The sequence below is a fragment of the Haliotis rufescens genome, unplaced genomic scaffold (assembly GCF_023055435.1).
Source record: "Haliotis rufescens isolate VD_foot unplaced genomic scaffold, xgHalRufe1.0.p SCAF_11, whole genome shotgun sequence".
In the NCBI taxonomy this organism is placed as follows: domain Eukaryota; kingdom Metazoa; phylum Mollusca; class Gastropoda; order Lepetellida; family Haliotidae; genus Haliotis; species Haliotis rufescens.
In genome coordinates, this window is record NW_025963791.1 from 15,617,553 (window position 1) to 15,634,262 (window position 16,710).

Sequence of the window (16,710 nt, forward strand, 5' to 3'; positions counted from 1 at the left end):
ACTCTGCACAGTGAATCACGGCACCTTAGACGACTGGGCCACCCGTGCCCCCACATGACATATTAACTGAAGTAATATGAAAGAATTGAGTGATAGCTGCTATTTTCAGTAGTGAACCTGGAACGCTAATTACAACATTTTGCGATAATTGACTGACAACATTGCTGGGGATCATTAAACGAGCAGTAAGTTATATATTTTAGCAAGGGTATCATCTTGTATCAACACAGAAGAAAACGTATCGTGTATTGTATCATGGCATGAAAACTTACGATAGACCGGTGCACCGATGTATCGTTTCACCCCTAATGAATAGCATAGTAGTTAAAGAAAATGAAGTTTCTGCCATGCAGACTTGTGATTAATGGAATGAGTTTTGCCAGGACAGATATTGTAACCACACAATCCTCACTTAGTCAATTCTCAACAAGCATGGACACAGGGGACCTATTCTTCCGGTATTTGAAATGTAGTTAAATAGTTAAGGAATATAAAATGAAAAACAATTATTACTCACTTTCCCATTTCACCTAAAGCATGTTAAGTGAGTGAGTGAGTGAGTATGGTTCTATGCCACTTTTTGCAATATTCCAGCAATATCACAGCGGGGGACACCAGAAATGGGCTTCACACATTGTATCCATGTGAAATCGAACCCGTGCCTTTGGAATGACAAGCGAACGCTTTACGACATGGCTAACCCACCGTCTCCATTTCATCTTAAAATCCCCTCAGTACAGGCCTGTGTTACTCACTTCCCGACTTTTCCTTTATCAATCAGCTGCTTCAGTGTAAGTTTCAGGAAATCCACACTATGTACTTTGAGCCATTCCTGAGAATTTTGCTTCTCAGAGTTAACCATTGCCTGAACATCAGCCATCCGCTGAAAAGTAATAATCGTAATATTCTGAAAATGTCAACTACGTTAAGCATGCTCAGATAAACAGCCAGCTACAAGCTGAGGTTCAACAGAGCAAAACACACATCCAAGTAGCTGTAATCAGTAAATTGTAGGTATGTCAGATCAATTTATTGTTTTGTTTTAAGGATGTTATTGTCAAATTGCTAATATGCTAGATTCAAAATAATTAAAACAAGAGTTTGCCACTAACGCAGCTATATCCCCCGCCCCTGTTGCAGAATTTATGACATAATTAAATCTAAACAAACCCTAACCTTTTTTAACCGAGGTGGAACTTGTCATGGAAATTGTAAAAAAAAGAAGAGTTTGGAACCTAAGTCCATCTTGTTGCCATGGAAACGTAAAAAATAAAAATTTCTAAAAATTTTAAATAGCAAAAGGCACCAGTTCAGCATGTACCTGACAGACCTGCAAAGTTTCATGCAAAAATATTGAACGGTTTCTGAGTTATGCTCCGGAAACGAACCCTACACTCACAGAACCTAAGTCCATCTTGTTGCCATGGAAACATAAAAAATAAAAATTTCTAAAATTTCTAAATAGCAAAAGGCACCAGTTCAGCATGTACTTGACAGACCTGCAAAGTTTCATGAAAAGATATTGAACGGTTTCTGAGTTAAGCTCCGGAAACGAAACGTGACGGACGGACGTACTTGTTGGGCGGGGGATAATAACAGTTCAAAGCATGGGAAGGATCTAGTGTCAACGCAACATAGCTGGTACCAGAAGGTGTATGCCCCCAAAGCTGCCTAAGCAATGACTTCAGACAAAACATCACAAATAAATAAATTTTATTCGGTTTGAACGGTTTCTGAGTTATGCTCCGGAAACGAAACATGACGGACGGAGCCCGTTTCTATATCCCCCGCCAACTTTGTTGAAATCTTGAGCCAAACAATCTTGATTAAACAAAGTGTGGCTGTTAAGTTAAAGGTTTTTTATGTTAATTTGCAGTAAATCTTAACTCAGACACATCTGTAAAACAAGAAAAGAAATTGGTCTGGCCTAAAGATTTGATAAACATGGTAAAATAATATTTGCATCTATACATAAATAAAGTTTCGGTTAAACACGTCTCTGAAAATGATATACGTAATTCTCTATCTATTTCTAAGCCAACCTGCAGGTCCCTGGTCTGGTTGACATGGGTGACTGTGAGGGGATGAGGTGGCCTGGCACGGCGGACTCTGACAGGCTGCCACGCCTGTTCTCTTTCCTCATCGGAGTCTCTGTCATTGGATAAAACAAACAGGTTCCATAAGATTATTTAAATTTTTGCCATTTTTTTAAACGATAACATGTGCTATTATTTTCTTAATGAAATGTATAGCTTGCTCTTTCATACATTTATATGAAATATGTATGCAGTTTTGGAACAATTTGATAACAACTGTATCACATTGACATTTGAATTAAAGATTTGAGGCATTCATAATAGTAAAGCGTTACATAAACTCTGCCGTTAACCAAAAATCACCATAAATGGGTGTGTTCATTCAAATGGGCAAGAAATTTCTTGGCCACCTTGACTGAGTATCTAAGTATTTCATTTACTGTATACATAAATGCAAATCAAATAAGTAAATGCTTATGCCTGTATGTGTGACACGCTTTAGCATGCAGCTGTATTCTAATCAATTATGATGAAAAACGGGTTGTTAATTCTGGTTCCAAAAGTATGGAGTTTGCAATGATGTTTTACAAGCCAAGATGTTTTGAGTGACTTGACCCCTTTATTTAACCTATCATCTACAACTGCTTACCCGAGAATGTCATCGAAGTCATCATCATCATTGTCATCTATATCTTCATTCCTAACGCTGTCATCGTCATCACCAGAGTCCTTCTTCTGGTCCTGTTTCTCCTCTCTGTTGATACGAATCATGCCAATAATACAATAAGAGCTGCTATAGAATATGGTCACCAGTATTTTAATTGGGATATAGCTAAAAGGACACCTCAGCAAAACGACACCGATTGACAAAAACAGCTACTATTGTCTGGCAAAACGGCACCTTATTTCTTTATTACCTTGGTACTGAAATACATGATATTAAACGCACATGGTCACTTGCAAACACAAATAATCATGAAATGTTAAAACAAGTTTACATTAGAAACTATAGCCTCTACTCCAATTTACTCGCCGACTCTTATTGGGAGGCGCAACTAAACTTATTGTGAAAACATTACATGCTTTGAATTAAAATAAATGAAATTAAACTCACATGGCCACTTGCAAACACAAATAATTGTTAAATGTTAATTGGCTTAAAACAAGTTTACATTACAAATTAGTTTCTACTCAAATTAACTCAATGTCAAGCTGAAACTGAGTCTGGCGAAAATGTCAAGAAATTGGACTACAGGTATAATATATATTTAATATATATTTTAGCAATCAGGGAATAAATAGTAATTTTACAGATATTTCATATATATCTCCCCTTCCTGACAGCAGCTGACATGACAAGAATGTTTCTGCGGATAACAGACCATGTCCCCGCCCAATGAAAACATAAAGCATATACCGTAATCGACGTAATAAGTGCCCAAGGCACTCTCAAAATTAGAAATAGGGGGCTCTTATTAGAATATTATTTAGGTGAAAAAAAAACAGAGTTGAAAGATACATTTTATGGTTTATGCTGACAGCCTGAAATGTTTATGTACAACAGATATAGTTTTCTGAAATTGAATTGCCCATAATTAGTTGTGCATATAACACACGAGTGCGTATTGTACGCGAATTAATAAGTCTTGTGAACATTGATCAATCGGAAGGGGTGCTAATTGGGATTGTTCACTAGCCAATATATTAGCAAATATCGCCGTGGGCGTTTATTAGAGCGGGGCGCTTATTACGTCGAATACGGTAAATATATATTACACCATAAATCGTTCTTATCGTTATCAAAAATAAATGTGTGGTTTTTGCCCAACAATTATTCGCTTGAGAAATCGGTGACGTTTTGCTGAGGTGCCATTTTAGCCTACACCCTTTTAATACAAGGATCAAAGGGCTAAGGATACAGTTGGGGTAGCCTATCCTATCCTTAACACAACTAACCCAAAGAATCATAAATATGTATCATATATATACATAATTTTTCTTGCGATATGTCTAGTTTTTATGATACTATTGGGAGCTGAACAGTTTCAATAATCTCACCAAACCACATTACATATATACAAATCAATACATTCATATGTCCCATATGAACGTGTATATTTTTTGTGCCTGTACACTAGCTCGTCAAACAGTTAAAATATTTTTCTGTTGATAATAACATTCTCACTGCACTTTATCTTCAGTAATATATTATTAAATCTATGCAAAGAGGAACCAGTCATGCATCACACTTAAATAGTTTAAAATGTACACCTCATTTAATCATCTCGCCAGGTTGTGATGGGTCGACTGACGTGTTGACAGCTCGAATAACAACCATGCACTATCACGGAAAATATTCACTGAACTTACCCATATTCCTCCTTGATGGCGTCGAAATCCTGGCTTTTTTTACTTTTCCCAAATAATCCATCAATGAACGACATTGTTCTTCTGTTATCGTTGCTTATTTTATTGTTCTAGTCCATATCTCTCCTGTTGATGCTGTTGCCATATAGCCGACCAGTTCCGCACAGCTGCGCGTAGCGCATTTTCATTGGTTAAAATTACGGGCACCTGTTCGCATAACTGGTTTTATGCTTAGGCGGTGTTGCAGCGCGATTAAATGCAAGCGTGTTGGGTCTACAGACGGAGCACGATACATCATTGCTTCTTAATCGAAATCACAAACGTGAACGTTTTGGATATTTTCTTTCATTTACCCTGATAGTCTAACCGTGAATGAAACCCAATTTATTTTGACAAAAACAAAACAAACAAAAAAACAGTTGTGATGATACAATGATTAGATTTCAAATTTCGTAGTAGGTAAGCGTTTTTTATTAACTATCATGTGTACTAATATCAGTTCATTTTCATAGTTCCAATCACCGGTTTGTCTGACCCAGACGCAATTATTTACTGAGTAATAAAGACCACCGTCACGAAGCTGAATTATTGCCGAATGCGGCGTTAAAAAACGAACATATAAACAGGATTTAATCAAATATCTTAAGCGAATCTTACGTGTAATTCCCACCTGTTCCAGATCTTATTCAAAACATTGGAGGTCTCCGTTTTAAAGTACAAAACAGCTTAAAAAGGAACATGCGTATTATGAACATCACCACTGAGTTGGTAATCAATCAACACCGAGATGTAAGGCTTTTATAGCAGCGTTACTATGTGCTGACTATAAACATGTCTGTTATGATACCTTGTTCATCTACTCAAAATTCTTTTCATGGCCCAAACTGTTACTATACTCTGTTGTAGTTTTTAATGAATGGATGTTGTTCTTATATCTTGTATTTTATTAAAAATGAAGGCTTCATTTATGATTGGATAATATTTGCTAAAATATCACATATTTAAGGAGCACTTCACAAATGCAACAGCGACATTTATTACCCCTTTACTGGTAATATATTACCAGTTTGCATACACACAATCAGTTAGTTTTTATTCTGAAATTCAGTTATTTCTTTCATAGAATTTAGCACACCCAAACATTAATTTTTATAACCTCATGAAACATTGTCAATGGCGAAGATTATCTTTTACTGATACTGAGCGAGTTGTTGGGTCCAGCAAAATCGAAGCAAGAGGTTGGTACTATCGTATGGATATATGCCAATGTGCAGTTGACAAGTGCATGATTTTCACGTGACGTTGTGTGTTGTCTCGAGATTTTCATGGGGCGCCTGTTCTTAGAAAAGTGTTCATTCACCTCGCCGCACTGTCATAAGAAGGATTTACACCTCACAACAGAAGCAGAGCAAACCTTTATGGACATTGAACACAGGTAATATTTGTTATGGATTCACAGCCCTGCCCATTTGTTCACGGTCGGCAGCTCAATCGACGACAATAGAGTAAGTATAAGGTAGATATTCAGCGAGTGCGGTGATCCGTGGGATTTATTGGAAACCCCTATTGTCAGGAGTCAACACACGTGAAGCACCAGTTGTCATTATCTGAATAGGTCAGAATATTACAGAAGAGCGCCATTACAGCATGGAAAGGTGCACATAAGTTGGCCTTATCGTCGTTCTATTTTTCCATTTCTAATGGATATGTGTAAACTGGTTGTTTTTGTGTTTTAATACAAGAAATTACATTTACAACCACTCGGTAGGTAAAATAACCTCCCATTTGAAGATGACATGAACAAAAAGATGTAATACCTTTGTGAGTTTGTGAATAGACAGGTACTGGAATTACTTTCCCCCGTACCCTCAAATGTTATATATATTTACAGTTACCGCGTTTCTTCCAAATATATTCATTTTTTAGGGGAGTATACAGGCGGAAGTCTTACCCTGGTACTTTCAAAACAAAGCCTCTCCACTGAAGCTAAGAATCATTGGATGCCTGGCCTCGTCTGTTTGTCGCTTTGGTGAAACTTATGAGGGCGTGTTTGGTTATGACAAACCAAGGATCATAACCAGTAGAATATTGAGATTAGAACAATCTGCGTATCCTAGCAAGGATAAGGGACGCAACTCTATACACACGATACAGCACCACTCCCAAAAGGGGATGCAGCACATGCTACCCATATAGTGATGACTAATAATTTAATGACCACGATTTATGACACCCTAGTGTGTACGGGTGGGACAGCCTTCTTGTTATAGTTTTCGCTCGTCACACCGAAAGCCCGGGTTCGATTCTCCACGTGGGTACAATTTGTGAAGCCCATTTCTGATGTCCCCCTCCTTGGTATTGCTGGAATATTGCAAACAAACAGAACAAAACCACACTCACTCACTCACTACTCTGATTCGATACATGTTTCTGAAGAAAAGTATTTTCGAATTAGATTGCAACCAGTTCAGCTATTCACACACAGCCCTGTCCTGTTGTTAGAATCTAATACTCGACATATTCTGAAGTATCCTTCACAGGTAACCGCGCATGATTGGATCATTAATGATGAGGACACATGGACGACATCACCGACCACGCAGTATCGTCTTCACCGTCGCCGCCGGTATTTCGGCAGTAGTATGTTGTGTCTTTGTCTTCGCAGTACAGGTAGTTCTATATTTTAACACCTCTAGACTGTTTAGCTAAGACGTTATGACTGGCATATGTTGGTGGGATATTGCACTAAACGGATATGCAAATTCCACGTGTATTTGTATATCACGGCGATTCAGCTTAATGTGGGAGGGAAGCCCGAAGTGATGCAGGTCTCGGACGTTTACCACTTCGGTAAAACCCACGAGCACGGGTATGGTGCTGACAAACCTAGAAACATAATTCGAACCCACACTCATAGGTTTCTGGCGTGCCCAAGGGATGCAACGCTGCACAGCGAATCACGGCGCCTTAGACGACTTGGTCACCCGTGCCCCATGTGACGTCTGAATTCAATCAATCAATCAATAGACTGGCCTGGATATGACAGAATGCATTTTAATGTCATGTATCGTTAAACTCTTCAAAGTGAATGTTCATCCGAGGAGCAAAGTTGGTCTCGTCGTACAATGCGCCGCATTTTGATGCATACATGTGCAGAGTTGCGTCACTTAGGCGTCCCAGAAACCGATGAACGCAGATTCGCCCCTATTAGTTTTCTGTCAAGTTTGTCAGCACCACCGTGTTTGTGGGCTTTACCTAAGTGGTGAACGTCTGAACCCTGCATCACTTCCATGACATCACTGAACTACCTGTCCAATGCATCGTTTAACCCAACTCACTGTTATGGGGGAATAATTCAAGCCTGAACAACATAGAGGGCGAACGATTGGATCTTTGTCCGAAAATATTAGCTCGGGTGTTTTTTGTTCAGGTTTCTAGTATTGTAACATATAACATAACAATCATCCATTGTTCTTCCACTTTTCTGTTTCCCTGTCTCCAGACAAACGTGCATCCCCGACGTCACACTAACGCCCCAGGTAACTGACTATTCATACGTTCCCTCATGAATCGATACCAGATGAATATTTATACATACATATTTACTCTTGCTTTCGTATGAAAAATATGAAACTGACTCTTTTAGTAAACGCAACAGATGACAACCAATCGAAACGCTATGTCGTAGCTTGAAAACTGTTGGCAGTAGGTGCCGCTACAAATGTCAGAGCAGATTTAGGTCATTCAAAGAACTCGACACAGCGAGAGAAATGGTCTTGTGGGATCTTGCAAAATTCGTAACTGAGGATCTCAGAATTTCTGATAAGAAATGTCCTAAACTTGGTCAAGTATTACATCACAGTCAGCGGGAATGGTGACCAACGTCTATCCAGCGCAGTGTCCCCATTCTGACATCCGGGTATTGGGTGGACTTTGACCAACCGCTCATTGTACCCGCGAACTTGCGTCAGGAGTGTAATTTCAACAATCAATCATTAAAATGCAATCCCCGGAAAATCTCCTTTACCGATTAGCAGAGTAGTCAATGTAATATACTCAATTTCGATCAAACTGAAAATCTTTTCCAGCGATTGATCAGATAGTACATTGATATATTGCTCATATTGTCAAACACAGCCGAGCTCAGACAGCATGCGAAATCTTGCTGCAGTTTATCATAATGAGTGTTTACTGTTTTGTCAGACAAGCATTCCCTTCCATGTCCTTCGCCTTACGGAGACAACATAGAAGACAACATCAGACGCGTCTTAGAGAAACAGAGAGACGCCGAACCAGCAAGTCGGGTATATCTCAGCCATCTTGGGCTGCCCTGGCAGGGCGGGACGTTTGTTAACGTCTCCACAACAACTGGGTCGACCTTGGATTCAAGGCGTTCAAGGTCAAGAGTAACCCTCCCCACTGTGGTTCTAGCGGCATCAGCTAATCACTACCAGGAGCTTCAGGCTTTACTGCACAACATCCACACCTCCGTCAACCGAGATGGCAGGTTGAAAGTTGTGTTCTATGACCTTGGACTAGATCCCTTTCAGCTTAGCCAGGTAGGTAATAGAGGTTGTATTCGACAACACAACGGTTTTCTTGGAGTGAATGAGTATAATCTTACGCCTCTGTTACAATATTACAGCAATATCTCGGAAAGGCTTTAACAAACATGTCGCAGCACTCCGACATGTTCCTGTTATATGATGGTGGTCTGTAAATAATCGAGTCTGGACCAGACAATCCAGTAATTGACATTATGAGCATTGATCTACGCAATTGGGATACGGTGACATGCATCAACCAAGTAAGCGAGCCTAACCATTCGATCCCGTTAGTCGCCTCTTACGAAAAGCATAGTCGCCATTTATGGCAAGCATGGGTTAGTGAAGACCTATTATAAATTCAAACATGTGTTTCACATATATTTTACTCATGTGGCGAATGGAACCGGGGTCTTCGGGCCCTAAAACCGTTTACTTGAGACATAGATTTAACCATCTGCATCCAGAACTATTAACACGTTCCATTTGCAAGTACATACGCGAGTTTACTGCATTAATGGTCATATTCCAGATGCATCGTCACTGCGAGTGCGAGGTGCACCAATTCCCGTTTCACCAATTCCCGTCTCACGTCCGAGACTTGGGCGTCTTTTCCTGGAAACCAATCCTAGTTCAGGTAAACCCCATCATGTGGCCCAATAACTGGAGGGCGTGGCGATCACCCTTCAAAATGTAGGTTTTCTATGAATTGACTCTTCTTCAGAGTTGTTGGTACTCTGCCTTTTCATGCGATGGAATGATTATGATTATGATTCCAAAATGTAGTGAATGTTATCAATTATTTTCTTTCATCGTTGTATTCTTGCCACGTCCCATTACAACACAATGTTGCATGTTGCTGCCGTCATTAGAATCCTGTATTTAAGATATAATCAACACCTACTGATATACAGAGGACTTTCCAATTTCCCATATTTATATAAATAGAAAATAAGTTCAAGTTGATTGCCTTTCTTGTTTAAAGGACAATTCTTTTTCAAATACAGAAATTAGGATTGGCATGTTCTTTGCTAAATTGTCAGCCAAAATATGTTTTAACATATTTTTTAAACATTTTTTATGTACCTTTTAAAAAAACTTTCGTTAAAGATGCTTTTGTTGAGAAAGTATCCTCAGAGCAAGCCTGTTTACGTTTCTGTGAGTGTGATTGATTAAGTGAATTGTCGCGATGTAAATATTAAATAAAGATATGTTGATTATTATATATTATCAAGTATCATGCATTTTGTAGCTAGCTCTGCAACAATGGAACTTCATCATGTACATGGACGCCTCCATCCGCATCCTAACTTCAGATCTCCAGGAACTTTTTGACGTTGCCTGGAAACGTGGAATTCTCGTCAGTGACCGAGAACACGAATCTTTCAAGATGGTTGAACACACTGATCCAAGAACATTTGCCTTCTTTGGCGAGAAACCTTGTTACTTTGAAAACATATCAGAGAAACAAGCCGGCTTTTTGTTGATGAGGAGAAGTCCACTTCTAAAGTTAACCATTATTCGACCATGGGTTGAGTGCGCACTGTCACTGGAATGTATTGCTCCGCAGGGGTCAAAGATCAACTGGTTTTGTAGTTACTATCGCCACTTCTTGGGCGAATGTCATCGATTTGACCAGTCAGTGTTGAACATTGTCATATCTCGAACATTCCATCACACAGGGGACGTACCACTTATTCCTAGTAAATTCTTTAAAATTGACAGAAATCAAAGAATGAATTATTTCGATATGATGTAAATATTCCAAATTGGTTGTGTTATCTGAAGGTGTAATGAAACCTGTAATTTCTGAAAAAGGTGCCCCTTCATCCACCGGAGATAATTGCGCTCAGGTGCTATTCATCGTGAGAAATGGTTTGTAACGATAGAATCATTTCACCATATCTATACCCTTATCCCGGACCAAGGAGAGAGAGAGAGTTAATATTTAAAGTCACATCGGCAATTTTCCAGCCATATAGTAGAGAGAGAGAGAGAGATATATATATATATACCTACCTACCTACCTAAAATAATCCTGTGTTTACATGTGTTTGGTTTGGGTTATTTTTGTAACACCGCACTCAGCAATATTCCAGCTATATGACAGCAGTCTATAAATAATCGAGTCTGGACCAGAAAATCAAGTGATTGATATCATGCACATCAAACTACGCAATTAGGAAGACCGACCTGTTAGTTGCCTCTTACGACAAGCATAGTCGTCTTTTACCGCAAGCATGGGTTGTTGAAGTCCGAATCTTTATGGGTCGTGATGTGAGTCAGCCAGCCTGACCACCCGCAAGCATGTGTTGCTAAAGACCTTTTTCTAACCCGGATCTTCACGGGTCCACTGTTTGCAAGTATCAGGGAGTCTTATATAAAAAAGTACATATCCCTGCAAGACACCGGTACCATATTAGCTGTGACAGAGAAATGAATACTGAAACAAATATAGAAGTGATATTGTTTTAATGCTGTCACTCCACAATGATGTTCTGTTGAAGGGATTGCACACAGTACAGTTGCTTCTAGTTTCACTGATGAATGTTTATATACAATGCTGGTAAAACATGCACCTCCATACTTGTGCATACATCAAGAATGGAGGAAAGGACTGGTGACTACAGTTGTCTCCCTTACATTCCTACATTATGGGCCTTCAACTGAGTGATCACACAGATGTATCATCTGTTGAAAATACTTCTAATTACTTAACAATTTAAATGCAAGTGGATAAGACCCACTGAAAGAGGCCAGGCCATCTAATGTAGTGTTCTATCAATGACTGGCTGCCAACAATCTCATTAAAACCAGAGCATCAGTCCACAAAGACATAACCTATATTTAAGTAGCAGAGTTACATTTGTTTGTTGTTAAACACCAAACTTGGCAATATTCCAGCTATATGACGGGGGTCTGTAAATAATCAAGTCTGGGCCAGACAATCCAGTGATTGACATGAGCATCGATCTGTGCAAATGGGATACAATGACATGCATTCTCTTACGACAAGCATAGTCGCCTTTTCAGCAAGCATGGTTGCTGAAGACCTATTCTAAAGCAAATATTCACAGTGACCAGAGTTACAATCATCTTAGCACTAAGAACACACAATGGAGCAGGGTTCAGGTCTCCTCTGCCACAGAAGATGCATGTGATGGGGCAGCCTCCCACACCTTGTACAATAGGAGTGAGTGAGTGAGTATGGTTTTACGCCGCTTTTAGCAATATTCCAGCAATATCACAGCGGGGGACACCAGAAATGGGCTTCACACATTGTACCCATGTCGGGAATCAAACCCGGGTCTTCGGCGTGACGAGCTAACGCTTTAACCACTAGGCTACCCGACCGCCCCTTGTACAATAGGAAGAATCAAACAAAGTGTGATGAGCCAGCATCTTAACCCAAAGTGTCCCTCAGCATGCTCAAGGTTAAACATCTTGGACATGACACATGATGCTGTGTTTGACAGCAGGGTCAATCCTCCAGACAAAATTGGCACTGGGGTCCAACTGTACCCCTGAAATAACCCAATGCCACTCTCTCCATAAGCGATCTGTGAAGATCTGCGTTAGAATAGTCTTCAGCAACCCATGCTTGCTGCAAAAGGTGACTATGCTTGTCATAAGATGTGACTACCGGGATCAATGCTCATGATGTCAATCCATGGATTGTCTACATTAGACTTGATGATTAAACTGTGTTATATAGCTGGAATATTGCTGAGTGCTGCGTTAAACAACAAACAAAACACCCCATGAACAGTGGCCAAGACTTCTTCAATTGGCAGTGGTCAACATGGCATCTTGTAAACAGGGAGTGAGTCAATCAGCTACTGATCTGAAAGGACACCCCTAGTGAAGCAGGTCATGAGGACATTACCCCTTTGGTGTTACCAATAAGCAATGGTTTGGTGCTGACACACCAGAACCATAAACATGGCTAATATGAGATTTGAACCCAAGAATCCATGCTACAGAACTGTACCAGTACACATTGTTTCTCGAGTGTATGGTCACAAATTAAGGACACAATACTAGATGAAACTGAACGAAACATTGACATTTGTCACATTGAGAGGAAATGACATAAGATTAATAGGCAGTATTTTACAGCTCATGTTCTTATGACATACCAAATTATACATACATGTATGAACTTTGTATTGATTGTACCATAAAAATACTATGAATCGCTGCAATTACAGTGAACCATTACAGTCCTAATTATATTGTAAATGGAATTAATAACCCTAAATTGAAAAAAAAAATCCAAACGTGGAAATTGGAATATATATTACTTTGTATCTACATCTGTCAATACAACATATACATACACAGGCATTTCAGTATAACAAGACCAAGTTAACGTCATGACATAATAACAATATCACCCAGATGATGTATAGTTTGAATGATTGATACAGCCACCTACTTGTGACATCAAGGGAGTATAGATGGAGTAGAATAAATAAATGATTCATTGTTCATACAAACTATGCACACAAAAATAACACAAATATTTGTATGAATTCATTAGACAGATTTTGTGAAAGATTTTTTCTTGCATTGAAATGTACAGTGCAAAACATGTCAATTTTTTTTTAAAACGATTGAGATTCAAGAAATCTGATACATGTACAATAAATACAAAGAGCAATATTTGCATTGCAAGTTGCATGAAATCCATCCTTTTTAACTTAATGATGCAGTTCTCAGACGTTTACCACTTTGGTGAAACCCACCAGCACAGGTATGATGCCTAGAAATGTAGGATTTCAGTCAGGATATGGTTTTTTTGGTCACAGTTTAAAATAAACAATATTTTTCTAGGAAAAAGAGGAGCCGGATCAATTACTCTTTTTTCACAACACATTTTTTTATCAGGACGTCATTTCAAGCAATCATTTGTTTTAAATTTGGAGGGTGAAACCAGAGGACAAATTATTGTTTGTGAAAAGATCTAGTCTTAACGTGCGAGGTCAGTTTTACATGTGAGTATGCATCCTCGGTTATCCAGTGTAATCGATATTCAGTCCACACGACTTCAACTTTTGACAGCAATATTTTTATCTTTTCACAAAACTGATTCAAATATGGTAAGTGTAGATCTAAATAGCATGACATATCAGATTATCCGTGTCAAATGTTAAGCAGTGTATTATGATATATTCACTGGAACCATTCACCACCACACCTTCATTCTGATCAAGATACAAATGACAGTGCTGAAAATGCATCCAATAAAATCACACTCATGAACAAGAAATTCTGTGCAAGGTTCACGATTGGATGGATGGATGGTGGCAAATGGGTCCCAAGAATTTATGAAAATGAAATTAGACACACTAGGATCACACTAAGGATCATCTAGAATGGTCTCCATGAATTTGCAGAGCTTTCTTAAGTGTCAGACTACGGTAACTCCCATACTCAAATTGAACAATGGATATTTCAAAATGTGACATGGCACTTGGCACTATATTGAGGGAAAAAGGAACAACAGGCACATCTCCCCTCAACAGCAATAACTTCATAACATACTTTATCATCCTAAACTGGCCTCTGAGGATATATCAAGTGATCTATGATAGGAGAAAGAAATTACATCATAATGCTTTGCAGACTATTGTGACATCATTGCTTACCATTACATCACAATCAAATGACATCACTAATCTCTCTGCTACTGAAGCTGGTTAGCAGTACATTTTACACTTAAGATCCTGCTTATTACTATTTACAAACCAAAATAGAAGAATGATGATAAATAGAATCTCATCCTCGTGTCTTTTGATATCCAGTATATCAACAATCATCGATAAAGCCTCGGACTTGTAAACTTTTATCGGTTCATGTAGATATATTTGATATGAAGACATTTGGGTGAGATTCCCTCTGTGTGCACCTGGGCCTCACATGGTGTATACTTCACAACCAGCCTGTCACCAGATTAGTCTAACATCACACCAGATACAGGGTATACCACTAACATGGTCTTAACAGATGCCCAATAAATAGTGATCAGACAGAGAATGAGTTGGCTAGGGAAACTGTGTGTTGAGCGACTGTCAACCAGTAAGACATGCATGCATGATCTAGACTGCTGGGAGGTGACCATGGTGATGCTGGGTGTATGTTTTTTTAAGAAGCTGGAAACCTTTCTTTAGGCACGTTTCACTTAGGATCGAAAGAAAAATGCATAGTCAATCAATCAATTGGCATCTCTCTCTCTTCTTTCGATCCTAAGTGGAAAGTGCCTAAAGAAAGGTTTCCAGCTTCTTAAATGCATAGTGAGAGAAAGGATAAGTTTAAAAATTGTTTTTTACAAGACTTACAACATGGTTTAATTTTGAATGTAACTTTCACCTCAAACATGGGTAAAAGTCTATGAAAGTCAGAGATTCAGTTGAAATCTTCATTTTGAAAACCCTTGCATGTTAAGCTTAAATATCTAACATGACTGTAACAACTACATTATTGTAGGCTGTGTCCACAATATTTGTGTTATCTGGAATAAATCCATCAACACGTCAAGATTACTGTACACTCATCCTCGATTATCCAGGGTATTCCATTCTATGACAAATATCTTTGACACATTCACCATAATAGCTTTGTATCAGAAGTGCATTCACCATCTCCAGGATCAACTCAGCAAAGCATTTGTCTCGCCCATGGGCTTGAAATCAACAGCCAATGAAAACGCCTCTTCAGAACGAGGTCAGCATTGATCTAATTTCAAAATGAAGGCAGCATAGGAATGAACCCTCAATATATTTATTTAAATCAGAATACTGTCATTTGAGGTTTAACTGCATAAATTGTAGTCCAAGTGAACATCGCGAGGAGTAAATATTGATTAATGCTGAATCAGCAATTTTGCAACTATTCATGGTGCATCTTCCTGAGGCAAGAGCGTCCACTAGCCTTTTTATAAAAGTCTTGTGTCCACCCTTGCCATATCAAGCTCACTTTCCTGTGCTAAATATGATTGGACTATCTCACATATCGATTGTCCAACGTTTGACAAAATCAACATCCACGACTGGTACACCTTCGTATGAAAGTGATTTACCACTGCCTGTCTTTGTCTGTATCTTCTTTTAATCCCCCCAATGATTGCCTCTGGTTATGTGTCAGGGATGAAATCGTGAATGTTTTCGTTATCTGATCAACTGGGTCGTCACCTAACAGCGATCTGATTGGATATCGTGTTTCATTTCAAGGGGCACAACTAGTGATCTACACGAGGTGGCGCCAGGGTGGAGCCAAGCAAAGTGGCCATGGTGTGGCAAGGGTAGAAACTAGGCTTTGATATAGGCTAGTGGACACGCTTGCCTGGGAGTGAGTGAGTGAGTGTGGTTTTACGCCGCTTTTAGCAATATTCCAGCAATATCACGGCGGGGGACACCAGAAATGGGCTTCACATATTGTACCCATGTCTGGAATCAAACCCGGCTCTTCGGCGTGACGAGCGAACGCTTTACCCACTAGGCTACCCGACCGCTCCTCGCTTGCCTGGGAAGATTTTCATGGCGAAGAGATCATCACACATACAGTATTAGACTAGTGCTGGAAGGATTCTTCTGGAACCATCAGGTTACTTTGTCACAAAGACTATTATGACGATAATTGAGTATGAGGTAACATGGCTTCAGTGTTTAACACCAAATACATATCACAAAAACTGCACAACCATGCTACATGTATATTGCCATTTTTGGTGACAAGCTTTGCTAAAGCTATTTCACAAGGGC

At 39.2% G+C, this 16,710-nt stretch overlaps 2 protein-coding genes across 3 annotated transcripts in view; one reads left to right on the forward strand and one right to left on the reverse strand.

Annotated features, from left to right (window-relative positions):
* The window catches only part of LOC124150867 (von Willebrand factor A domain-containing protein 3A-like), a 29,866-nt gene extending 25,310 nt beyond the window's left edge, over positions 1–4,556 (reverse strand). The window contains exons 1-4 of the mRNA XM_046523024.2: positions 4,407–4,556; positions 2,686–2,790; positions 2,043–2,151; positions 756–883 (exon numbers count right to left, since the gene is read on the reverse strand). Coding sequence (XP_046378980.2) covers positions 756–883; positions 2,043–2,151; positions 2,686–2,790; positions 4,407–4,480 — 416 coding nt within the window. The 5' untranslated portion in view covers positions 4,481–4,556. The remainder of the gene's footprint in view (positions 1–755; positions 884–2,042; positions 2,152–2,685; positions 2,791–4,406) is intronic.
* Positions 4,557–5,729: 1,173 nt separating this feature from the next.
* On the forward strand, positions 5,730–10,878 carry LOC124150838. 2 transcript variants are annotated; one of them, XM_046522942.2, is made up of 6 exons: positions 5,730–5,838; positions 6,932–7,073; positions 7,906–7,942; positions 8,607–8,962; positions 9,480–9,640; positions 10,200–10,878. In XM_046522942.2, the coding sequence occupies exons 2-6, from the start codon at positions 6,954–6,956 to the stop codon at positions 10,201–10,203; spliced, it is 678 nt and encodes a 225-aa protein (XP_046378898.2). In that variant the 5' UTR covers positions 5,730–5,838; positions 6,932–6,953; the 3' UTR covers positions 10,204–10,878. The 2 variants fall into 2 exon arrangements, with proteins under 2 accessions (XP_046378898.2, XP_046378897.2); XM_046522941.2 differs by having other exon boundaries at positions 9,480–9,584.
* Positions 10,879–16,710: the final 5,832 nt, after the last annotated feature.